General features: G+C 45.2%; 1 protein-coding gene across 2 annotated transcripts in view; it reads left to right on the top strand.

Annotated features, from left to right (window-relative positions):
• GALNT17 (polypeptide N-acetylgalactosaminyltransferase 17) overlaps window positions 1-26300 on the top strand; it is a 513668-nt gene that overhangs the window by 218944 nt on the left and 268424 nt on the right. For both annotated transcript variants that reach the window (XM_019715773.3, XM_088796796.1), the window contains one exon: window positions 26123-26289. In XM_019715773.3, coding sequence (XP_019571332.2) covers window positions 26123-26289 — 167 coding nt within the window. The remainder of the gene's footprint in view (window positions 1-26122; window positions 26290-26300) is intronic.

Consider the following 26300-nt stretch of genomic DNA (forward strand, 5'->3'; position numbering starts at 1 on the left):
AGACAAAATAAACTGGGACTAAGTAAATACAAAATAATTACAGATTGTGGTGCTTTCTGTAAGTAAATACACGGGATGCTGTTATACAGGATAACTAGAAATGAGTGTGTACTTTACAGAAAGTCCACTGAGGCTGGATGGACTAGCAACTCCAGCACCTGGCAGAAACACTCTCCTGACAGCGGGAACAGTCCTTACAAAAGCCCTAAGTTTGCAATAGGGTTGGCTTTATTTAGGAACTGATAGGAGATACTGGCAAATGGTTTGAGGGGGATGGAAAGGCATGTAAGAACCAGATCATGCAGGACTGTGGGCAATGATAAAGAATTTGGGATTTATTCCAGTGGGAACAAAAGGAGTATATTGGGTTGAATAGTGTACCCACAAAACTTCAAGTCCATCTGGAATCTCAGATGATGAACTTATAGGAAAATAGGGTCTTTGCAGATGAAATTAGGAGGTCATGTTTTGTTAGGGAGGGGCCTGAATCCAGTATGACTGGTGTCCTTATATAGAAGAGGAGAGACAGGGACACAGAGAGACAGACACGAAAGCTCTGAAGGCAGAGACAGAGTGTAGTGAGGCATGTCAAGCCAAGGGACGTCACGGACTGCCAGCAATCACAGAGCTGTGAGAGAATAAATTCCTGCTGTTTCAAGCCACCCAGTTTGTGGTGCTTTGTCATTAGCTCTAGGAAACTAATACATACAGTAATAGAAGCCACTGGAGACTTCATATAGGGGAGTCTCTGGTTTATGTTTTTAAAAGATCATTCTAAATGCTGTTGGAGGTTGAGTGGTACAGAGCAAGAGTGAATCAAGAGTCCAGTTTGGACGACAGTTGAGGTAGGAGCCCAAATAGGTAGGAGCATAGTGCGATAGAGCAAAGATGACGGAGATCTATGTTGGAAGTAATTAAGGAAGACTGCTGGGTTTTAGATGGAAATATATGGGTGGATGGTAGTGCCATTTACAATGGGGTGGGGAAAGACTGAGAAACAAGCAGATTTGGGGAGATATTTAAGAATTCTACTTTGGACATATAAAGTTTACTTTGACTTTTAGTCAGAGAATCGGCGATATTAAATGGGCAACTGAATGATGTGTGAATATGGAGCTAGGGGACAGGTGGGGTTAGAGATGACACCTTTGCAGGTGTCAGCATAGAGGAGGCCAGCGAAGCTGAGGTCGGAGAGCTGGAGATGAGTGGGACCCAGGAATGAGTGCTATACCTCTCCCACATTTAGAGCACAGAAAAAGGAGAGTATCAGTGAAAGGCACGGAGAAGGAATAGCTAATGACTAAGGAAGAAATCCAGGAGGATGTAGTGACATGGAGTCCAGAAGGGGAGAGTGTTTCCAGAGAGAAGGAGTGGTCACTAGCCATGAATTAGTACTGAGTAGCCAGAGGAAGTGTGCAGTGGATTTGGCAACAGAAAGTTCATTGATGATTTTGACAAGGGCATACAACTCTGATTGGGGTTGGTTAAGGAACGAGTGGGAGGCAGGAAACGGAGAGAGCAAACTGACAACTCTTGACAAATTTTGTTGTGAAAGGGAAAAGTCATGGGGTTGTAGCTTAGAGCTTCGTGAATCAAAGGAATTTTTATTATCATTATTAATTTTTAAATTTTCATTTTGACATAACTTCAGACTTACAGAAAAGTTGCAAGAACAGTACAAAAAATTCTACATGCCCTTTACCCAGATTCCTCCAATGTTAACATTTAACAATATTTAAATCTCTCCATATACATGTATTTTTTCCTGAACCATTTGATAGTAAGTTGCAGACATCATGCCCCCTTCCCTCTAAATCTGAGGTGTGATCAAAAACTATAGTGAATGTTTAAATTTAAAAAATTGTTACAGTAGAAGACACATTGCCATTAATCCCCCTCAAAATACTCCCCCTCACTTTGAACACACTTATCCCATCGTTCTTGCCACTTTCTGAAGCAGTTCTGGAAGTCCTCTTTCGTGTGTTTAGTTGCATTGTCCTGGCTGCCTCGATGTCCTGAATTGATTGAAAATGTTTACCTTTCACGGTCATTTTGACTTTGGGGAAGAGCTAGAAGTTGCACAGTGCCAGATCCGGTAAATAAGGTGGATGAGGACACACCGTAATGTTTTTATTGGGCTGAAATTGCTGTACCAGAAGCGATGTGTGATACAGAGCATTGTCATGATGGAGGATGAAGTGAAGACACTCATGGAAAAGGACTTCCAGAACTGCTTCAGAAAGTGGCAAGCACGATGGGATAACTGTGTTTGAAGCAAAGGGGATATTTTGAGGGGGATTAATGGCAATGTGTCTTTTACTGTAATAAATTTTTTTAATTTAAATATTCACCGTATCTTTTAATCACACCTCATACTTTACTATGTGTATACTAAGACCAAGGACATTTTCTTGCATAACAACAGTACAATATGATAATATTACCTGTTTGCAGACCTTTTTCAGAAAGTGTTTCCAGAAGTCTTTTTCAGATTTCACCAATTTTCTCAATAATTGCATAATAGAAAAAGAAAGTACTAGATCATATATTACATTTATTGTTATGATTCTTTGTTTTGAAATAGTCCTTTAGTATTTCTTTCGTAACCTTGACAGTTTTGAAAACTGCAGTCCAGTTATTTTGAAAAATGTCTCTCAATTTGGATTTATCTATTTCCTCAAGAATTAGTTTCAGGTTATGCTAGTGTGCAAAAATACTATAAAAGTGATGTGTTCATTTCAGTGCTTCTTTCGAGGACGCACATGTCATCTATTTGTCTCATTACTGGTAGTGTTAATGTTGATTACTTGGTTAAAGGTGGTATCTGCCTGGTAGTTAATTATATTTCCTGATCCCTTCAGTACAACGTTGAATTAGTAGAGTGAGTGGGCACCCTTGCCTTGTTCCTGATAGTAATAGAAATGCCACTAGTGTTTCCCCGTTAAGTAAGAAGCTGGCTTTATGCCTATGGTGTAGTTGTTTACCATATTAAGAAAGCATCCATCAATTCCTATTTTCTTGAGTTCTTTATTAGGATGAGTTGAATTTGTTGAAGGCTTTTCAGTATTTTCAATATTTATGCAGATAATCATCGATTTTTTTCTCTCCGTATCTATTAAGATTGTGTATTACATTACTGGATTTCCTAATATTGAACCAAATTTGCATTCCTAAGGTAAATTCCACTAGGTCATAGTGTGTTATTTTCTTAATGTGATATTCAGTAATAGTTTGTGTAGACTTTTGCATCAATATTTATATTCATTCTGTCTTTCTTTTTGTAAGAGGCTTAGGTTATCAATACATTATAAAATGAATAGGAAGCTTTCTTTCCTTTGCTCTGGAACAATTTATGGAGCATTATTAATATCTGGCCTTTGAAAGTTTGGTAGAATTCACCCGTGAAACCATCTGGCCTGATGATTTATTATGCGGTAGTTCTTTGATGGTTTTCTCTATTTCTCTTGTGGAAATAGGTCTGCTAAAGGTTTCTGTCTCTAATGAGGTCAAGCTTGGTAAACTGCTTTTCCCTAGGAAATTGTCCGTTTCAGCTAGGCTTTCAAATTTATTTGCAGAGACATCTGCAAATTTACCTCTCTCTCTCTCTTAAAAATCTTGCTTCAGTGGTTATTTTCACCTTTAATTTCTTATTTTATATATTTTTGTTTCCTCCTTTTTTTCTTGATTAAATTAGCTAAAAGTTTTTGCCTTATTTTGTTCAGTCCTTTTTAAAAACTGGAATTTTGATTTATTATTAGAGCGTATATTTTTCCATTTGCTAACTCATTGATTTCTGCTTTTATATTTGTCATTGCCTTCCTTGTATTTCCTTTTGGTTTACTTTGTTTTCTTTGTCTAGCTTTCTGAGCTGGTAATGAAACACAAGTATGTTTTATTGCTAAAAGTTTTTAAGGCTTTGAATATTCGTCTTATTGCTTGAAAGTTTTCCACTTGATTCTTTTTGTGTTTTCATTAACATTACTTTTAAGAAATTATTTAATTTTGGTTTGTATTTACCCTGGACTCAAGATTTGTTTAGTAATTTTTAAAAAATTTCCAGGTGGATGACTTTTTAAAAATATACTAATTTTAATTTGATTGCATTGTGATCAGAGCATGTTGTGTGTAATATTTCTATTTTCTGACAGGTACTGATGTTTCTTTTGTGATTATTTTTTTACAACTCCTCTCCTGAGCTTGAGAAGAAGGTACATTGTCTATTTTCTAAGAGTAAAATTTGATACATAGACATAAGTTCTTTCTTATTAATTATGTTATTTATGTTTTCTATATTTTTATTCATTGTCTCTTTGATTTGCTAGTACAAAGAAAGAGTAGGGTATTAATACTACCTATTATTGCTGGTTCTATCTATGTCATCTTGCATCTGCTGTATTGGTTCATAAAGACGGTTACTATATTATTTGGTGCATAGATATGAAAACTGTTATATCTTCACTGTGAACTATGACTTTTAGTGTTAAAAAAATGACCTTCTTGGTTACATTTAACTTGTTGCATTTAATGCTTTTTGGCTTGAATTCTACTTTTTATGGTATTAGGATCATAACCCCTGCTTTTAAATTTTTTTTCTATTTAAAGATAATTTGAAGCTTTTGGGGGTTTCCTATCTTATTAATATAATTTTATTTGTTCTTTCAGTCATTGTTTATTATTATTTTGGAGAATGTGCTGAGAGATTTGGATTTATGGAGCCCCAAATTTTCATGCTGTTTTTAAGATAGGAGATACTAGATTCGAGGTTTATACTGATGGGAATATTTACCTACATCAGTGGAGCAACTACATCAAAAGTCTTTCAGGCTCTTGTACTGCAGATTCTTAGGCTCCCCCTTAGATAGACTGGCTTAAAACCTCTGGCAGTGGAGCCCAGGAATGTGTAGTTCAAGTGACAACTTGGATGATTCTTTTGCTCCTTAATGTTTGAGAATCATTGATATAGATGGTATAGACTGTAAAATCAGATATAGAAAGAACTACTGTTGGCTACAGAACTGCAAACCAGGAAATTTAGAGATTTCGCATAACTCATGTAATATTTATGGACCCCATTGTGTCATTTATTTAAACATTCATTCAGCAAGAAGTTACTAGTCACCAGTACTTTCTATCAGGATCACTATTTCTTGATGTGAAATATAGCCATCAGAAAGTTTTAAAAATTCATATGTGTATTTTATGCCCTCCTAATAGGAGAGAGGAACAAATGGCAATCTGATATCTGAGATTTAGTAGAAACAAAGAGTCTCAGCACTTGTCATATACAGAGCAGGCCAATTTCCCATGCCTTGTCTGTCTGCTATATTTAGAGTGATAACTGATGCTCCACGGCCATGTTCCTGGGAATTTGGAAAATGATTTCTCCATCAAAACCTAGTTCTTCCTTTTGGGTTCCTGCTTCAGAACCCAATGACTCATCTGAACTGGAAGACACATTTGTTCCTTTTACATATGAGTCGTGATGGTGGAGGTCACATCATATCTGAATTGGTAGTTTTAATATCTAGATGAACACATTTTTAAACGAACAAGTTTACGAAACATCCTTATAAAACAGCTATGATATCAAATTATGTTCAGTAGATTTACTTTAGTGTTGTGTGTGTTTTTATTGTATTTGTTTGAGCCATATGAAATTGCTGATAAATGTCCAGAAATGGCAATTTCAGATGGTGCAGCTTAATATTCAGTTCTTTGGAATTTGGCCCTGTGTATGGTTTAGCTAGTGGCTTCCCGTTAATCAGAATAGTCAGGTAACCACACTTTGCCTTTCTCTTCATTATGGGTAAATTATTTACTTAGCTACAGCTTGTCAAGTTTTAAAAGTTCTTCTTTTCACCAAGAGCTAAATGAATTATTTCACACTTGGCTGGAAGACCTTAAAGGTTTCAGCAATATAAATGGAAATCAACCCAGGATTGGATTATTATTTTAAAAAATGTTTGAATCTTGCATTTCACTTGTGATTTTGGAGTCAGCAAACTTTATCAGCATGCCTCTCCAGGTAGGTTTTAGCACCTGAAACCCACTAACGTAATTTCCCATGACCTATGATGGTCTTGAAGGTCCCTTTCCCTTTTCATGTACTTCTCTGTTCCTTTTCATTCTAAATCTTGGGAAGAATCTTCAATTCAGTTCAACAAATAGTGATTGCATACTAAGTATTATGTGGTAGACACATATCTAAGAGCTTGAGGATTGTGAAAATGAACTAGACATGCTGCCTGACTGCAAAGAGTTTTTAATCTAGTAGGCGAAGTGGCCATGTGTGACTGTGATACTTGGCAGAATAAAATAGCTGACACTGAGTTCCCATTGGGCTTTACTCCTGTTGCATAGATTGAATGCTTTCTGCTTTATGTTGCAAATCCTGGTGACTGCAGCACAATGTATGTTATAAATAGCATTGCACCTTGACTGCAGATGAATCCAAAGAGAGAGTGGGCAGAAAGGAACATAAAAGGTTGAACACACTTGGGACATTTGCTTATGAAATTAAACTATGGCTGGAGCCAGGTGCTGTTAGTGTCTGGAAGAGACAGCCTCTTTTCCTATGTGAGATTTTCTCTGTGAATAAAACACTTCTGGTGAGTGTGTCTGTGTGCAAACTTGCATTCTGCCCCTGAGCATGTGTGTTCATGCTGAACTGATTCAACGACTACGTTTCCCCCAACATATTACACCAAATGTACTTAACAGCAATTAGAATGTTTGCCTCCTGCTGTGTGCAAATCTCTGCAGAAAACAAAACTCTCCTAAATGGTAGTATAAGTAATTCTGAAGATTAAAGTCAGTGATTTGCAGAGTGCTTGGTTCATTTGCTTCCTGCAAATATTAAGATTAACAAAGAAATTCATTGATCCCATTTCACCTCCTTGAAGCTTGTGCATAGGCCTAATCACCGTGGCTTTATGATTCAGATGAAGGCTTGCTATTGCTTTCTTTTATGGCCAAGATGCTGATTTAGTGGCATTTCTTCTGGCTAAAATGTCTCAAGAAAACAAATCAGTTTATGTATATTTTGACAGGAAACACTCCACCCAACCGTTCCCCAATAACAGCCTTCTCAATGGGTTGTGAAGGAAGCATGGTCAATTTTTAGCTGTGGAAAGGGAAACTCAGGTCCTGACTCCAAGACTGTACCCTGGTTGTGTGATGTCGGGTAGATCTCAGCTGCTCTGGGCACTCTTTCCTCAGCTGTGAACACAGGGCCTTGAACAAGATGCTCTTCAAGTCTCCTTCCATTTCTGATGTGTTAATTTACTCAAGAACTAAATTTTTTAGAATGTGGATGATGTGCCCTGGATTGCACCAGGTGCTAGAAAATACAGTGGAGATTGTGAGGCAAAGTCCTTGCTCTCAGAGCAGAGACATCTTTTCCAAACATTCATTATGATCTGGTCACTCTATAGCAACCAGTTGCCAATGCCGGCAGCCATTTTAGACACGTTTCATTTTAGACAGCTTTACCTCTTCCATTCCCTCTGATCCTGACCTTCCTGTTCCCACTCTCATCTCCCCAGCTTGCGATTTTCCTCTTGGTTGATTCTCTGACTTCAAACCAGCCTCCCTTTGTTCCCTCTCCCAGGTCCTTCCCGCTCCTCACTCCCTACCCAGAACACTTAAGTAACTTGCCCACAGCGTGTAAGTGGCAGACCCGGGCTTCAAAGTCAGGCCTAAGTCTTTGGGACTCCAAGTGTGAGCCATGTACCCCTGGCCTTCTCATCAGCTGGGAGCTTGTTACAAATGCCAGATCTTGGGCCTTACTCCAAATCTACTGAATCAGGGCCTGCAGTTTAACAAACCTCTCTGGTGGTCCACATGCACAGTCCAGTCTGAGAAGCCCGGTCTTGGACCAGGACACTGACTGGCTTCTCATGAACCTTTATTCTTACCACCTGGAGCAAGCTCTGAGACCTTCCGGCCGCCTCCCCACTAGCCAGGTGAGGTGCGTGGTGTTCTTCAAATGGCTTGACTTGTACATCTCCTGTGTTCCTGATGGCCAAACCTACTGAGCAGATACCCCAGGGCAGAGAGGCTGTCCTGCCCAAGTCTTACCCAGGCTGGAGACCTTTGCTACAGCCAACGTCATTAAAACCAGCAGAAAGAGCTGTATGTACAGTAACTTTCAACCACGTTAAGGAGCTGTGGTAGAGGGGTCCCCGAGGATGTTGAACTACCATGCACAGACTGATCCTGAGGCAAAGTCACTGATTTCTTCCAGACTGATGGGTAACAATTCAGTGCCTTCGTCCACCTACAACACACACAAGTAGTTTGCACCCTACATACTGCTCTGCACGCCAACCAGCCCTCTGCCTCCCCAGTGCTGGTCAGGACCAGAAGTGTCCACAGGCTGTCCAGAGAGATCTGAAAGGCCCCTCTGAAGTTCCAGGGTGCTCAGTATGAAGTGTCTACTAAACATTACTGGAAGCCAGCAGGAGAAATCCCAGCCAGAGATGCCTTCCAACACTTGTCTTGACATGTGTACAAATTTCTCTTCCTGACAAGTAAGATGGCTACTTGGGGCTGTTTATGTCTCTAGAAGCCGTCTGATATTCCACCACTAACAAGCCCCATCCTTTGCCAGTATTTTGCACCTTCTGCAATTTTCTGCTCTCCCTACCACATCCACCTGGATTCAGAGACAGTACATGAAGACAAAGTTTGCTACCACCAGATCCTATACCAGGAGCAGTAGACAGGTAAGGAAGATGAATCTTTGGAACCAGGCTCCTGCTTTGTGAAGACTCCACATTCATCAGGACAGAGGAAGTGGCTGAGGGGCACCTCACCTAGGGTTGGGGTCAGTCTCATACCTGAACATTTTAACCAGGCTGTCCACCCCACTCTTATATACTGGCTGGCCCAAAGACTGAGCTCAATATTGTGAAAACTGGATGCAAACTCTTGGTTTAATATACTAATTCCAATGCCTGAAACACAAATTTATGGTGTGCCTTCCTCGATTCCTGGCATTTGGAACCTTGGGGCTCCTGCAGTTTTTCCTTTGCCTTCTCTGCGTGTCTTGGATGAAGCCTCTGACCCCAGCCCAGTCCTCCCAGGACTCAGTGTTCCCCATTGATATTCCCTCCCAGCCCTCACCTCGCCCCTCTTCTGTGAAGTGCTTGGGTGGGGTGGAATTCCTGATACAACATGATTTTGCCAAATCACGACATTCCTATAAATATTCCTTTGGGTCTCCTATAAGAAGGAGACCATTTTGTAGAGTATTACAGACATTTTGCTACCTATTTTTCATTAGCATCCATTTGCAGTTATTCATTAAAGCAATTTTTAAACACACACGCATACGTGTGCATGCGCGCACACACACGCACGTGCACGCGCGCACACACACACACACACACACACACACAGACACAGCGTCAGTGAGGAAGATGTCTTAGAAGGAAAGCGATGTATCAGGACACTCATTCGGAAAAGCCCTTAGTTTGACTGCTACACCTTAACGTGCTTCCTGCCTGCAGTCAGGCCTGTGTCCGAACAGGGAATAAGGGTCTTCAACGACTACAGGACCAGGACCAGAGGGACCCATTTCCTGGGGCTCAATGCCAAGTAAGGATTCCTCTTTTTAAAACTACTTCCCCCTCCTTCCTTTCCCACTGCTATCAGGTGTCTAGGAGAAATGGTCTTAATTCATTGCATCTACCATTCCTTCCACAGCATAGGAAACACTACTGAAATTTACAGCTGTCTCCTGTGATTTTCTAACAGCCATATCTAATACATTTTTAAAGTCTTTTTTTTTTAATTTAAAGAAAATGCACAAATAACAGTTGAATGTATTATTTATGGATTATGTAGCTGTATATAGAAAGCCAAAGACCCCCTCTGTAGGCCCCAGCCCCAAACGTCGCTCTCCTCAGCCGTGGCACGTCAGCTGCTTCGTGTGCATCTATGGGACACTGTCTTATATGTGGACACTGTGTGGACATGCAGGCCGTGCTCTTTTTTAATTTTGAAGGAGGCTGTTGACTTGTTCTCCAAAGGACTTGGCCTATTTATTCAACCAACAGTATGTGAGAGTGTCTTTCCTCACATGTGACAGCCCTGTGCAAGATCTATCTCCAATTTGTTTTGCCAACCTGAAGGATAAAAACCATATTTCCTTATAGCTCTTGGCTGCATTTCGTTGGTTATCATAGACATTGATCATCTTTTTATATATTTATTTGATATTTTTGTTTCTTTTGATTTCTGAGAGAGATGTGTTAATATCTCTCACTGTGATTGTGAATTTGTCTTTTACTTCTGGGATTTTCAATACCTTTTGCTTTGCATATTTTCAAATTACGTTGTTAGGTGCGTACATTCATGATTATTTAATTGTCCTAAGTCATACCCTTTGCCAGTTAGAAAGCAGTCTTCTGACCCTGGGGTCCCTTCGTATCGCCTGTAAAATCACTCATTATCTTCTTATTGATCTTCCTGTTTCCCTTGCCTCCTCTTTTCAAAACTTCTTCCTGGTTGCCTTCAGAGTATCTTTCTAAAATGAATATTCAATTCTAGCTGGGTATTAGCATAAGGATATGTTGATGAAGGGTGTGGGGTCTAGAAGAGTGTTGGTGAAAACCCTGAACTCCAATCCCCTGGGCGAGGGGTGGAGGGACATTTCATGTTGGACCACCACTGCAATGCATGAGCCCCTGGCCTTTGGTGTGGGTAGAGGAGCCCTGATGTTTGACGTGTTCGTTGGTGATTTCTGGATGGGCACCCCCAAGTTATGTGGGTTTGCCTTTAAGAGGTGGGGCCAGGTTAGGGTGAGGCCCCCTAATGCCTGAGGCCCCTGGGAAATTGACAGATCAGATCTGGCAAGTGGCTGCTTCTTTGACTGGTCTCACCACCCATTGATAAGTCCACCACGCCTCCTAAGTTTTATCTCAGGAGCCCCGTTCCATTTGGAACTTGCCTATAAGATAACATCCCTTGTCCATAGTTCTGATGGCTTGAACTGAAAAACATTATTTTCTGCCAGTAATGCAGTGAGCTGTAAGTTTATGTGATCACGGAAGTACTTTTCATTATGGTCTCTCTTCTGAGGTCCACTCTGAGAACTAGTGGAATGACCAGGGCTTTGGGACCTGGGAGAGGAATTGCAGTATCATGGCCAATTGCGAGCAGCATGGAGGAAGTCTCCATCGTGTCCAACTGACCAGGGCCATTCTGGGCAGAGTCCCTGGAACCCTGTGAGGAGCAGATGAACAGACATGGTGAGGAGCTAGGGCTGTGACCTGCAGGCTGACATTAATGAGCTCCTTGGACAGAGAACGCTCACAGCCACTACCTCTTTGACAGTCTGGAACTTTGCCTCTGGTCGCATCTTGGCCCAACATGCAGGATGCTGTTCTTTGATTTAGACGCGTACCGTGTGCTGTCATGTCCCTTCTCTGATCAGTAGTCTTTGGCATCGTGGCTTCCCACTGCTGGAGGATGGAGTCTGAATTTCACAAACTGCCTTCAGAGTTACCTGCTGTTTTCTTTTCCTCACCCCGGTTACGCCTGAAACACCAAGTTCTGTTTCTTGGAGGTGCAGTACACATTTCCTCTCCTGTTTGTCAACACGTTCTTCACTCATTTTTGCGTAAAGTGTTTTTCCCTTCTTCTCTTCTTTCCCTTCACAGGCCCTCACCTGGAAATTTTATACTCATGCTTCATGGTCCACATGAAATTTGATCTCCTCTGCAAAACCTTTGCGGGGTGGGCTCCATCTGCCTCCTTGCCGGCAGAAATAGGCTCCCACAGCATCCTGAACCACTCTCCCTTGTGACATTTCTCATTCTGAAATCATCATTATGATTTAGCTATTTTTTTTCTTATGTGCTGTGAGCATTTCCAGGGTAATTGTGAGGATTTTAAAGATTTCTTTATCTTCAACACTTTGCTGGTCCATAATTGATATACAATGTGTGCAAATGTCACAGTTCAGCTCATGTTTCCAGGTGATCTATATACACCTGTCCTTTGGTGTGCTGAAAATAGAAGAACAGGTTTTTTGGATATATATGACATCCATGTTTAAGTCAAGGGATAGGTCTGCCTTCCATCCATTATATGCGTAAGCATCAAGGCATAATCGTACTGCTCGTTTTTCTAGGCGTTTTCTCTCTCCTGTCTCTTGCTACTAGGACAAAACATATTTGGAATTCAGTAAAGTCACCATCTTCAGCAAGGTGAGCTGCTTCTCCAGGGACCTGAGATGTGGCATCTTCAAAACAGGTATACCAGGTACCCTGTGAGGGGATTCAGTCTTCCTGTGACTGTATGCTCTGCATTAAATCCTTGGAATTCCAGAACTGTATTCTCCATACAACCCCTTTATGCCACATATGACTAGAATTTATTTTCTCTATTTTATTTATTAATGTGATTACAAATACTTATTGAGCACACTTATGTACTGGAGATATATCAGCCAAAGAGATGTGGTCCCTCATGGAACCTACAGGCTAGTTATGACAATGGTAAGTGTTGGAGCTAATGACCCCAAGGAGAGATTTATTATTACCACTCTGTCTCATGTATCCACTGCCAGTTCTGTGCCTTGCTCACCAGCCCACTCTTTGAGGAGGTGAGTCAATGTGGAGGCCTATAAGTTAGCATAAGATCTTACCCGTGGATTTTAGAAAAGAAGGCATTACTGGGAGGAAAGTTGAAAAGGATGAAAACTATGGGTTATTGTCTCTGTCTGAGGGATGGTACAAGTGAGTGGCAGGGAGAATTATACATGACATTGAAAAACAATGGAAATGGAATTTAAAGAGGATCAAAGTTTCTTTTTCATTCATTTCATTCTCTTCCAGAGTGGAAGTGTGTCCTAGAGTTAGGAATTGGTCACAAAAGTTGGTTTGTTTTATAAATGGGTATTAATAAATAAGACTGGATGCCTGGCAAGCTTAGTGTAATGGTTCAGTTTCTTTATAAAATGCCCAGGCTTGGGTTCATGTTCTGTTCAATATTTTTTATCATTGTAAGCAGCAGTTTCCATAACCTTAATAAACTGGGATAGGTATCTTTGTTTTCATGAGGTCGGGCCATGTCATCCATCCCCCACATCTGTATTTGAAATGGCAGAATAGTTGTGATTTCGGTTTTGACTCAGAATTCTATTTCTGATTGTGGCAACAGAGGCACATTGTGGAATGATTTGGTGTGTCTCTTATTCATGCCAACTGATGTCATGCCCAAGTGAAAATCCAAGAGCGGGTCAAGCATTGCAGTTCCCTTTAATTTTGCAATATGGTTCTCTCGTCCATGTATGTGTATTAATCTGAACTGGTGTGTTTTTCTGTTATATTTGCTCACTATAAAAAATAAGAACAGAAAATGTATAAAGAAGCAAGAGAAAGTTATTTGTAATTTCACCTAGAGGCAAAATGACATTTCATTACTGTTTTAATTTGAAATCCTTTTATTACTGGTGAGGGTCTACCTATTTTCATGTTTATTGGTTTCTTTTGTTCTCTGAATTGTGTGTTCATGTTTTTGTTTATTTATCTAATTGTGTTCTTTGAGCTTTCATTATCTTTAACTCTTTTGTAATTGCTGTACATTTTTTTTTTTGCATTTTGCTGTTTTCAAATTTTATTGTTTTTGTGATCAGAGGTTTGCAATTATTACCAAACTATTGAAGATTCTTCAATATCCAGAATATTATGTATTTTTGCTTACATTTTTATTTTACTTTATATTTGGCATTCTGAATTTAACTGTCGCATCTGTCTAAAATTTACTTCACAGTGTGTTTGCAGGGGGACTCTTGCTATTTGACTCGATAGGGAGACAGTATAGTCCCATCACCATTTATTAAATGACTTTCCTTACTGTTTGGTTTGTGACGCCTTCTCGGCATAAATTCTCCAAGACAAGGTCTGTTTCTGGTGTCTTCGTTCTGTTTCACTTGTGATTCAGTTTGTTCCTGATTAAATGATATTAGCTTATATTGGATTTTCTCATCACATATGTCTCTGGGGTTTTTGAAACCCTTCCCCTGCAACAGTTTTGCTATTCTTTCCTGTTTATTCTTTCAGGTCAATATTGAAATCATGTATCGAATGCTAAAATTATTTCCATAGAAATATTTTTAAAAGTAACACTTATGGTATTTTTAAGTTATGTAAGTAGTACTTGTTTGGTGTAGAACTCTGAAGACAACAGTGAAATACAGAGGACTAAACAGAAGCCATTAAAAGGCTCTCCACTCAGGTCCTTCTCGAGAAATCATTTCCTTTTTTCAGAGGCTAAGACAAAGCACCTTGGAGTCCGGTAGATGTGAATGTAAAGTCCAGCTCCGCCTACCACTCACTTGCCTTTGAGCAAGTGACTCTGAGCCTCAGTTTTCTCAACTGCAAAATGGGGATACCTATGTTATTGCTCATTATGAAAAATAATGAGCTGATGTATGCACTGCCAAGTTCTTGGCATAGTGAGCTGCTGCAGGGACTGGGTTCACACATGCATGTGCGTCCCCCCGGGTCACCTCTTCACCACTCCCCTTCCGCCCTCTTGAGGCTCATGCGTAGAGCTGGCACAAGCACTTTACCTTGTTCATCTGGTCAAAGCACTTGGCTGAGCCTGGATCCAGGGCATGGGGAACTAGACTTCATCTCTATGGTAACAAAAACTCCAAAGTCACGTGGCAGAGGATGTGCACATGTAGAGGGGCAGGACTGGGACTTGAGTGCATTTTGCCACACAGGACAAGAAGGAGCTGCTGAACCTCACCAGCAGTTCAGGGAGGGGGAGGCATTTTGGGTTTGAACGAGAGAGGTAGGGCCAGGTTACTACCAAACTGGGCCTGGGGGGCTGGTGTGTGGGATTTGCTTCAGAGTGGGGAGGACCTGACCTCGGGGAAAACTTCACATGTGGAGGGAACAATAGTAAATGCAATAGAACTAACACCAAAGTCAGAGTGGTGGCCCAGATGTGGGAATAAACACAAGTGTTTTCAGGGCCAGTGTCAGTAGAAGATGAGCTTGGCTGGCCAATGTGGCTGGAACGCTAAAAGGAAAAATAGCTAGTTCAGTATTATGTTTCTCATTGCTGTGCTGAAGTTACACGATAACAACCTTTAGAACCAAAGTGCAGCTCTGTGCAGGGTGAGGACTGGAGGCGGGCGACAATTTGGCTGAGAGCAGGGTGTTTTGCAGCCTTCAATTTCTATGAAGAATCCTATCGACCAAATTTTGGATCTGCTGGGCCTTGGAATACAGCTATTTATTCTTTCCAATTGGCACAATTTTCTAATGTATTTTCGTCCCTCCTGCAGCAGTTGGGGCTGTCTCCTCTCATTCTACTCACCTTTGAAAGGTTATAGGATAAACACTGTGCATGAATAACTAAAGCAGCATTTCCTGTGTCTTAAATGCACTGAGGTTTTCTTAGCTCTGGCCTGAAACTATCTGCATTAATTTACTCTTAATTGTTTTTAGAAATTGTGTTCCTGAGCCATGGCTTAATAAAACTTTAGGGTTTTTCTTTTCTTTTTCTGTTCAGCTAAATGCAGTAAGATAAGCTACATCATACCTGGCCAGGTTCGTCTACTGAATGGAGACTCTGAGACTGCCGCTGCCCCAGCCCCAGCCCCAGCCCCATATATGTGTGTTTCCTCCCTACCCGTTTGGAGAAAGCAGTGTGCACAGAACTGTGGTGAGAACTGAGGGTTAGAGAAGGTCAGTCAACCTCTTTCTTTTTTTTTTTTTTAAATTAAATTTATTGGGGTGACAATTGTTAGTAAAATTACATAGATTTCAGGTGTACAATTCTGTATTACATCATCTATAAATCCCATTGTGTGTTCACCACCCAGAGTCAGTTCTCCTTCCATCACCATATATTCGATCCCCCTTACCCTCATCTCCCACCCCCCACCCACCACCCCCGTTACCCTCTGGCAACCACTAAACTATTGTCTATGTCTATGAGTTTCTGTTTCTCATTTGTTTGTCTTGTTCTTTTGTTGTTTTTGGTTTATATACCACATATCAGTGAAATCACATGGTTCTCTGCTTTTTCTGTCTGACTTGTTTCGCTCAGCATTACTCTCTCAAGATCCATCCATGTTGTCACAAATGAGTCAACCTCTTTCACTTAAAAAAAACACCTTCTGAAGATAGAGTCAAGAGAGGGGTTTGCCCATATCACCACCTCCTACTACAGCTTGAACTGGCATAGCTGCCACCTAGCCAAGTGGAGCTGAGTCTCATGGATTTTCTGGCTAATGACAATTGCCTTGCCTTGTCCTTGGAAAAGCAATGTTTCACAACTCAGAGAATGCGACTTCCCAGGAGGCCATGGAGCCAGTAGGTGATCAGTGCTAACACAAAAATGGCTTGGGGAATATTCCAAAGTAAATGTTTATGGGAACCAGGCTGGCAAGGGGAGCGTAGAGCTGTGTGGAGCCTAAGCTGCCTGAAACAGGGCCTGGGCACTGGTGTGCGACCAGGCAGGGGACCGCACACTGACAGCGATGCTGGGTCTGTGCAGCCTGGCTTCATCCTCTCCTCCAGGCTCCTGTGGGAAGCTGAGGAAATGTATGAATTCTCGCCCCAGAAACAAACAAATACTCCTACACCCACAACATGCGGCATTGACTTTATGAGGGTTTTCATGGGGCTCCGTGGAGCCCAGTGCAAGAACTCATGCCATGCGTGGAGCCAGCTGGATCGTGATTCGTGAAAATAGGCCCAGTGCCACTGGTAGGCGGGACACACAGGGCCTCAAATGCTGGAGCAGGCGGTTGTCCCGGAGACTTCTCTGAGCGGACACTGATCTGATGAGGTGTGCTGTTCCTGCAACCGGAGAAAGTGAAGCCACTCAGCAAAGTGTGTGTTTTCCCTCATAATGGGAGGTCTACAAGAGAGGCCTCGTACATCTCAGTTATTCAGCCCCACACCTGATTTTGCAAGGTATGCTGTTGCTACAGATGATACCACTTTTTCCTAGGACTATAGGAAAGGCTTGATGAGGAGAGAAGGAAAAAGAGAGTATAGGGCTAGTTAATGCATGTGACCCAAGCTTTCAGAATTTGAGGCCTGATTAGTAAATCCAGGGAGACAGCAGGCAGTTGTGTCCAGGATGGTATCTTTTCAGTGTTGAGGTGCCATCACCAAAGTTCTAATTGGGGGGGAGATCAGGGATGCCTTTGAGTGCAAGAAGAACAGAGGGAATAAATAGAGAAAGCAGGAGGGTTTTCATTTATTCATTCAGTCACCATTTATCTGCCAGGTATTGTGCTGGGTAAAGAAAAATAAAGACCCACTAGCTACCCTGCAATGGGAAGAAGAGTGAAGAGCACGAGTGTGACGGTGTGCAGGGGGAGAGAACGCAGTCATCCTGCTGGGGGCCTGGCAGGGTGCGCGAAGCTGGGGCCGGGGGAGGAGAGGATGCTGGGCACAGGAGCGGCGCTTAGGCAGAGAGACAAGTGTGTGTGAGCTGAGAGCCAGCATTCCCACGTCTGGGAAATGCGAACAGTGTGCAGTAGCTGGAGGAATGCGGGGCATGGGGAGGAAGCTGGGCAGATAAGCAGGCTCAGCGTGGGTGCTGCACAGAGGAGTCCGAGCCTCATTCCAGAAGCTATGGAAAGGCAGAGGGACAGTGTGAGAAGAGGAGTAATACGACCATATTTGCCTTTCAGAAAGAACATTCTGGAAGCAGTGGGGTGGACAGGATGGGGTTTGACTGCAGAGGGCCAGACTGGAGGCCAGGGACCAGTGAGGTGGCTTTTGGTGTCATGCTGGAGGGAATTGATGAGGAGTGCAGCTAAGGCAGTAGAAATGGGTGGGGGGACATGAGTGTCATAAAGGACCCTAAAGGTGGCAAAATCTCCAGAATCTGGTGATTTCTTGGACATGTTGACTGGGTCATGATTTTAATTTGACTCCTGAAGACAAAGGGTGGGGTGCCCTCAAAGGAATTAAAGATAGAGGAGAGAGAATGGTGGGTGAAGCAAGGCCCTGAGGTAGGAGGAGGCTGGGGAGTCCACAGCACGGAGGTGGGGTGAGCTCTGACCTTCTGACTCTGCTTCCTTCAAGGCTCAGCTCAGAGGTCAGTAAGTTTGCGGGGGAAGCGGGGGGGGGGGGGGAGGGTCTAGGACGCGCTTGTCACGCTCCTGCTCCCCCATGCAGTAGAAATCACCTGCAGAGCTTGACTCGGTTCCGATCCAGTGGGGAGGCTGGGCCTGTGAATGTGCGTTTCTGACGGGCTGCTGGGCGATGCTCGGCTGGTGCCGCAGGCATGTGGCCGCTCACAGATTCCTGCCGTAGCCTCGGTTTCCTCTGTGGCGTAGAAGCCCAGTTGCTGTGACAGGAAGCTTGGCCCAAGTTAAGTGGGGCACATGGTGGTGGGCGCGAGGATTGAGGGCCCTGACCTGTCTTGCAAAGAAGGCTGCTGGGCAGCTCTAAGGGCGCCACGGGGATTGGAGACCCCAGCTCTGTCTTGTCACCACTGCAGCTGTGGGGACTTTTCCCAGCAGTTTCAGCAGCCTGTGTGAAGGGCAGGAGAGTCAGATGGACAACTCATCCCAAGCTGGGGTCCTTCGGGGCTGGTGGGAAAGAGGCCAAGGGAACGAGGAGGGTAACAGCAGGGCAAGGTTGAAGGCAGTGCGTGCATTTTAGCTGAGCGTGGAGGAATGTGACGCCAGGGAAGGGCTAATGTCCTGGAGAAATCAGAGCGTCCCAGGACCCGGAGGTCCTGTGGAGGTCTGAGAGCAGGTGTTAGGGGAGGACGAGATGGGGGAACTGAAGCGAAAGGAGGTTGTAGTTGCTGAAGGTGAAGATGGTTGAGATGTAGCAGCTCTGGGCAATGGTGAGGTCCAGGAAAAGTCATGGAAGTTTTGAGATAATTCCACTGCAGTAACCCCAACAAGGTAGTCCTTCTGGTCATCTGTCGTGTGGGTCAGAGGCTTCCTGGCTGTGCCGAGGTGGTGTCCGAGGCTGTGCTGGGACCGAGGGACTGGAATGCCAGGGTTCTGATGAGGTGTGACAGCTCAATCTGGTAGAATCTTTTATTCTGGACTACAGGGTCATATATCAGAGAGTGTTCTCTAGAGAAACAGAACCAGTAAAATGTCTGTCTGTCTGTCTGTCTGTCTGTCTATCTATCTATCATCTGTCTATCTAAAGAGGGAGAAAAAGAGAGATTTATTTTAAGGACTTTGGCTTACACAATTAAGGAAGCTGGCTTGTCCGAAATCTGCAGGGCTTGCAGGCGGGCTGGAGACCCAGGCAGGAGCTGAGGTTGCAGAGTCCAAAAGCCATCTGCTAACAGAATTCCTTCTTTCTCAGGTGCTTCAGTCTTTTTTCTCTTAAACGCCTCAACTGATTGGCTGAGGTCCACCTGCACTGTGGAGGGTAATCCACTTTACTCCAAGCCTGGGATCTGAATGTTAATCTCTTCTAAAAAACACCTTCACAGAAACATCTCAAATAATGTTTGACCAAATATCTGGGTACTGTGGCTTAGCCACGTTATCACATACAATTAGCCATCACAGGCAGTTCAATTTACATGGTGACTTGACCTTATAATCCAGCCCCATGTCCACAGTGAGCGAGAGAGAAGTGGGAGGGGTGCGTCCCCTTGTTGGAGACAAAGTGAGGTTGTGGGCAGTGGTAAGCCATAGAAGGCATGTGGGGCATTCTGATGTTGTGTGTCTGTCAGCATGCACGGCATGTGTCCGTGGCCATTTCCAGGCTCAGGAGTGTCGGTGCTTTTTCAGTAGGGCTTCCAAGGAGGAGCCCCATTTCTACACTTGCTGGGTCCGACCCCTGGTTTGGGGAGCTTGGACTGGCATACAACAGCCACGGCTATGGTGAAGCTTGTGGTTCGGTTCTCATGACCACATGGAATGCAGACCTTTGTCTTTCCTTCCTGAGACTTCTCCCTGGCGACTGCATATCACTGTTGGAAAAATGAACCGTATTACCAAGCGGCTAGGCCACACTAACACTTTCTTGGGGATGGAGCCCTTTCACCTCTCAGCTTGAGAATGTGGGCTTCCAGCGTACCTGATGCTGGCCAGCGAGGTTGTGTCCAGGCAAGGTAGAGTGTGGCCTGAGGTTGGGGAACAGGTGTGCCAGTTATGGAAGTGCAAAGGGGGGTGGCACAGGGGTGTATTCCAGCCTTGCTTTCATACGTAAGCACATTCAGAATGTATAAGGTAGATGCTCAAATCCCTGGGCTCTCCATTTTGAAGTGGACCTGATGTGTAGATTTGGTGATGATGCAAGGTACTCAGAAAAGGAGTGCTCACCTCCTGCTTCCGCCCACAACAGTGGGAGGACTGGATGTGAACGTGTGTCCTAAGTCTGTCAGTTCTCAAGAGTTTTCTCATTAGAGTGTGGCTGCTCTTGGGATGGCAAGGTTGTGTTTTCTGACTCAAACTACCTATTCCGTTTGGCTCTCTGCACTTTCCTCCCTCTCATTTCAGTCCATGTTGCCTCCTGGAGCCTCGCAAGCTAGGTGTAGAGACCTGGCACTGAGAACACAGACTAGTCAGCTGTAGAATCTTGATTAATGGGTCTTTGTGACCTTATGCCTGTTTTTGAAGCACTTTGAAAATGAAAATCAGCCTCATAGGAATTTGCAGAGCTTGATGTGAGTCTGTGTCTCCAAGACCTGGTTCTTTACTACTCCATCTCTAAACAAACTTAGACAGATTTATTCTGGAAGGCTCTGGAAGAGAAAATAAGGGGACCCTGGTGCCTCCGTGTGCTCAGAAGAGCTCTACCTGTCCGCCCCTCCCTGTCTTCTTGGCAAGTTTGATCCGTTGATCCATCTTTCAAATCCAGCTCATAGCTCATCTCACCTTCCCTCCTCGTCCACTCAGCTCATCCATCAGGGCTGGTGGAAGTAGAGCCATTGGGCACCTAGCATTTACTGCACTGAGTCACTAACTGCCTTGTTAGAGTGTTGGATGTGTCTCAGCTGTCAAAACCCAGGACTCTCCGTTACTGAGAGCAGGTTAGAGCTCAGGTGCTGCTCAGTAACTGGTCCCTTCACTAGGGTGGGGCAGACCTTTGGGCAGAGACTGAAGGTTAGGGCTGTCACTGCACCTGGGAGCCAGAACTGAGGTGAGCAGGTAGGAACACCCTGCAGATTGGCCCCACAGTGATGGGTCACGTGAGCCAAGTGACACAGAGAAACCAGGTAGGTCCTGGAAGGAGAACCATCACTTTAGATGGGACCTGAGGGACTAATGGCCAGGAATGGGAGCAGGCACAGAACTGGAGCCTGAGTGCGGGCCTGTGGGCACCTGCCCTGAACTGGCTCCACCTAGCCATCCAGGGCACACACACAGGTGCACCCACAGGTCCTGGGGCTTTCTGACCCTGCCCTGGGGGATGGAGGCCAGACAGTCGGGCTTTGGTGCGAGGACCAAAAAGCTTCATTAGCAGCAGGATCTATGTGACACTTCTGTATGGCCCAGGGCAGGCGTGGATTCTCTCTGGGGGGGGGGGGGGGTCCTTTAGTTAAAAGGCTTTTGATAGCTCCCTGGGGTCTACACCCAAGGTGGCACCCTGCTCAGATTCACAGCCGACCACTATAACCTTTGCCCACATTCTACCTTATTAATCCTGGGGGTGGAGGGCTGGCTTTTGCTCACCCATATCCCACTTGGAAGGAACTGTCCTGATCTGCATTCTGCCCCCAGCAGGCCACAAACGTGGTGCAGCAAGTCATGGAGGGCCATCTCCTAGTCGGAGCTTTTAGATCAGAGATAAGGAAGCAGAGGCTCAGATAGACTGAATAACTAGCCAAGGTCTCCCACCTAGGAGGGGCTGGGTTAGAAGCTGTGTAGGGGGTTGTCTGCTGCAGCTACCACACCCTGCCTTGGTCTGGCAGGGGCACCTGGGAGAGTCGAAACAGCAGATGATGAAGTGCACATCCAGGCAACCTTGCTGCAGACTTGCTGTGTGACTTAGGGCAAGTGACTTCACCTCTCTGTGTCCCAATGTCCTCATCTGTGAAATGGGGATGATAACACTGCCTACCTCTGATAAGGCTGCAGTGCAGATTAAATGAGACAGTATGGTGTATGGAAGCTTCCAGCAGTTTCGGCATGTAGGCTGCTAGGAATGTGTTAGTTATTATCACCGTCATCATCTGTAACCTCCTGGGTCTCCTGAACCACACTGCATCTACATTCTTTTACAACAGTGGGGATGTTGGTGTCATCTTTCTGTTTCCAGGTTGGCAGACTGGGACTGGGTCACAGTGTGTCTTGATACCTCTCATCTGGACCACTTCGGGGTCATATAAGATGTTTCCTTAAAAGGTGGTCGCGAGCAGGGGTCTGCTTAGGAGAGGGTGTGGCCAACTCTTTGGGCTTTGATTTCTTTCCTGCTGGAGGCCTCTGCCCTTCACCTTCTTTCACATCAAATGCGATTGCCTGTGGTGGGTTCTCAGTGGCAGCCAGGTCTCCTGGCTCTCCTCTTCTTGCTCGCCATCAGTGAAGTAAGAGCATGGGCACTTTCGGTGTTAAGTCAATGTCAAGGCTCTGAGGTGAGGGGGATGAGGAAGGGGAAACAGGTCACCCAAGGGGAGTTACTGAGGCATATACGTGGAAGCATCTCAGGCATATACGTGGACAGCTCAACAGACAGTTGGGTGGACAGATGTAAGGCATCTAAAAGACCTCACTTTGTTTCTTTTCTCTATGAGAACAGCTTCACAAAAATCTGTTCCCCTGTGAGCCCTTTGAGGTGAGGCACCTGGTCTTGAAATTCTTTGTAGCCCCTTCCGGCCTGGAGCACTCACTCACTGCCATTGATCCAGACCTGAAGGTTGCTTTCCTGCCAACCGTCTTCTTTCAGACGAAGGATTGTTTGTTGCTTACTGACTAGTTATTGAAAGGAAATTTGTGATTTCTGGGACTCAGATCTGAGTCTGTGTTGCTAGAGGGAGCACACAACGCGCGCGCGCGCACGCACGCACACACACACACACACACACACACACAGCTATAGATTTTGAGGTATTTTGCCGTTTCTGTGGTGTGCCATTCTCTCCTCACGCCCTGAGTGCCTTTCAATCTATTGAAAGGCATCTATCCTTCTATCCTCACAACCTCTCAGGTTACTCTTACCTGGATTTTGCAGCCTGGAAAGCATCAGGGAGGCAGGAAACGTGTCTGATCCTGTATGTTCCATTATATAGAGACGGGGCTTGAAGCCAAGCTGACGGCTCCCTTTCCCAGGTCTGCCTGCCCAGTCTGCTTGGCCATCACTGGGGCTACCCAGGGAGTGCCATGCCCACCCCGGGGGCTCTGGGCACTGGGCACCTTCCACTCCCTCAGCTCTGCAGGGACTCAGGAGTGAGGGGAGGGGCTTCTTTCAAGTCAGCCCCAGTCTACAGGGTGTGGGCTACCCAGATATGTGAGGTTTGGACAGAGTCTCCTGAGAGCCATTGAGACAATTGTTTCAGCAGCCATGCCTTGGGGCAGGACCCTGTCTGTTCTCTTCCTCTCTGCAGTCTCTCTCATTTCTGTGGTCTGCGAGCCTCTCTCTCGTTGACCATCCAGTAATGTAATATCTGTCAGTGCCTCCTCCGTACAGAAAGTGCTTAAAACTTCAGTTGTCCATCTCACAAACATATTCTGCTCATTTTCCACACATCAGGCAACAAGCCAGGTTAGAGATTTTAAGGCAGAGCCTACTGCCCTGGAGTTGAAAGACCTACAAAAATAATGCTAATTTTCATAATAATGCCTGCATTCATAGTGTCTGCCTATTGTGGAACCCAAAGGCCCTCGGGCACAGCAGAGGTGAATGGTTGTAAGCAGGCAAACTTAGATACCTGGGCCCTGTGAGGGAGGAGAGTCCCGGGTGCTCCTGCAGGAAGGGTCTGGGTTGAGTGGAAACTCTGGAAGCCTGGCCGATGGTGATGGGGAATATACAAAAGAGAACGAAGAAGCCAGAAGGGAGGACAGAGGGGCCAGCTAGGCAGACTGCTTCTCTCCATGAGTTGTTACATTGCATTTTCATGGGGCTCTCTAAGGCGGTGTCACTTGATCCTTATGAGTGAATATCTTAGCCAGGCACCCAGAGCTAGGGATGGTGAGGATCATTCTGACAGTTGTAGAGGTGAAGACACATGAGCAGTATGCCCAGAGGAACATGTGCAGTGTGTAGCAGAGCACTTCTCACTTCTGAAATCCCCATGATTTACTGAATGGCCTCCCTGGCCCAGGAAGGGGCAGGATCCACCCTCTGCTCCCCTGAGGCTCCCACATTTCCTGTTTCACCAGGGGGTATTGCCTGCTCTGGCCAAGAGGCTAGACTCACAACTCAGTCTCGATGGCAGCATGACCCCATTGCCTGTGGGTGGAGCAGACTGTGCTGGTACAGTGCAGTCTGGCCTTTTTGCTTCTTAATTTGAAGGAGCAGAAGCTGTTAAAAACAAAGGACCAAAGAAAGCAGCCCCAGGAATGAATGCTCAGAGTGGGTGGGTGTAGACGGTTGTGTGCTCACGTGCACGGGCTGGTGAGTAATGAGCTGAGAAGGAGCAGCTGCCAGCATGCCAGGCAATGATGGGTGCCAGTCCCCAGTCAAAGGGGCTCTGAGGGACCTTCTAGGGTGCCCTCCTCTCTCGGATCATCACACAGTAAATGAGATGATCCCCGCTGACTGCCCAGGAGCCTGCCAGTAACCATTCTAATCTCCCAGGCAGCCCCAGAAGTGAAGTTACAGCGATGTGGTAAAAACGAGGCTGCATGATCAATGGGTCCCTGGACGATCTCTTCCAGGAGACACAAATGTATATTGTAACAAAACTTTATTTTCTTCCGAAAATTGCCTACGTGATTAATATGGCCTGACACAGGCCAAGCTGTTCAGCACAAAAAGCAGCCATATTTCTTGCTCCCTCTCCGGTGCTGCTTTGCTCACTCCGTTCCTCCATCCCGCCGTCCGTATTCTGCTCTCTCCCCCATTATTCTCAATGTTGTGCAGAATCATGCAAGGCAAAGGGGAAGGCACTGAAATGCACGAGCTCCGGACGCTGTTCCTCTGTTTCCATGTAGTATTTCCGCTGGGGCTCAGACTAAGCATGAAACCAGACTCCCGGGCTCCCCCACAGAATGTGGGTGCTCCCGTGACTGGGCCATGCAGAGTTTGTACCCTAGGTATTCGTCATCTCTTACGTCACTGGGGACTCCAGGGAGGCCCCTGTTCTGTGCCCCTGAGCCCAGCCTGAATGAAAAGCATTCTCCCCTTGCTTTGGGGGTGGGAGAGTTGCTGGGTCTTAGGCAGGTGGTGCCATCACCTGCCCCAGGGAGAGTCTCAGAACCCTGGCAGGAAGAGTTGGGGTGTGCCAGGCCGCACACTCGTATGCAGGCAGAGGACACGCTTCCTTGATTATGATTATTTACATGTGTGTTTTATGTCTTCTAGAATGTAAGCTCCATGAGAACAGGGTCTGGTAGATGTCTCAGTACACATTCCCTCAGGAATAGACCCTGAGAGATTTGAGAGCATTAGTTTTTTTGGGAGGTGGAGAGGGGTGTGGGGAGGTAGCACTGGGAAGGGAAGGCTCCCCCAAAGGGGATGTCATGCAGATTGCTACTGTGGACGATGGGAGCTTCATCCCAAGGGGTCCCTGGGAGCCTTGTAAAACCCACCCCTCAGAATCAACCTGCCAAGGGGCCCAGGGAGCCTGGGTATTTATGCATCACCCTCCAGCGGTCTCTGGATGAGAGCTGATGGGGGCCGGGTAGCTGCTTAGCGGGGCTCCAGACAGAGAAATGCAGGTGCACACAGTGGGCAGTCCGGCAGGTGGGCACTGATGTGGGATGAGGGGTTAAGTGTGGGTACAGCAGCCTGTGATACAGTGGATGTGTGCCTAAGACTGACGTTTCGCATTTGCACAGGGTGCTAAGTTTGGGAGAGGTGGGGCTGGATCCCTTAATGCTCTTCTCCTTGGTTTTATTCTCAGGTCTTAACCAGGAGCGGCCGAGAGAGAACTGATGACTTGTGCCTTGGGAAAACATGTACGAGGCTTGGGCTGAAATCCTTGTTGTGTCAGAAGCAGTCCCGTGCTTTTCGCCTTCCTCTGACTCCACTCTCCTCTGCTCTCCTCCCAGGTGTAAGGAGCTCAAGTACAACAAGGAGCTGCCCCAGATATCCATCATCTTCATCTTTGTGAACGAGGCCCTGTCGGTGATCCTGCGGTCGGTCCACAGTGCTGTCAACCACACGCCGACACAGCTGCTGAAGGAAATCATCCTGGTGGACGACAACAGTGATGAAGGTATGGGGCGG

The sequence above is a fragment of the Rhinolophus sinicus genome, chromosome 3 (genome assembly GCF_057876585.1).
Source record: "Rhinolophus sinicus isolate RSI-liver-muscle chromosome 3, RSI-T2T, whole genome shotgun sequence".
NCBI lineage: Eukaryota > Metazoa > Chordata > Mammalia > Chiroptera > Rhinolophidae > Rhinolophus > Rhinolophus sinicus.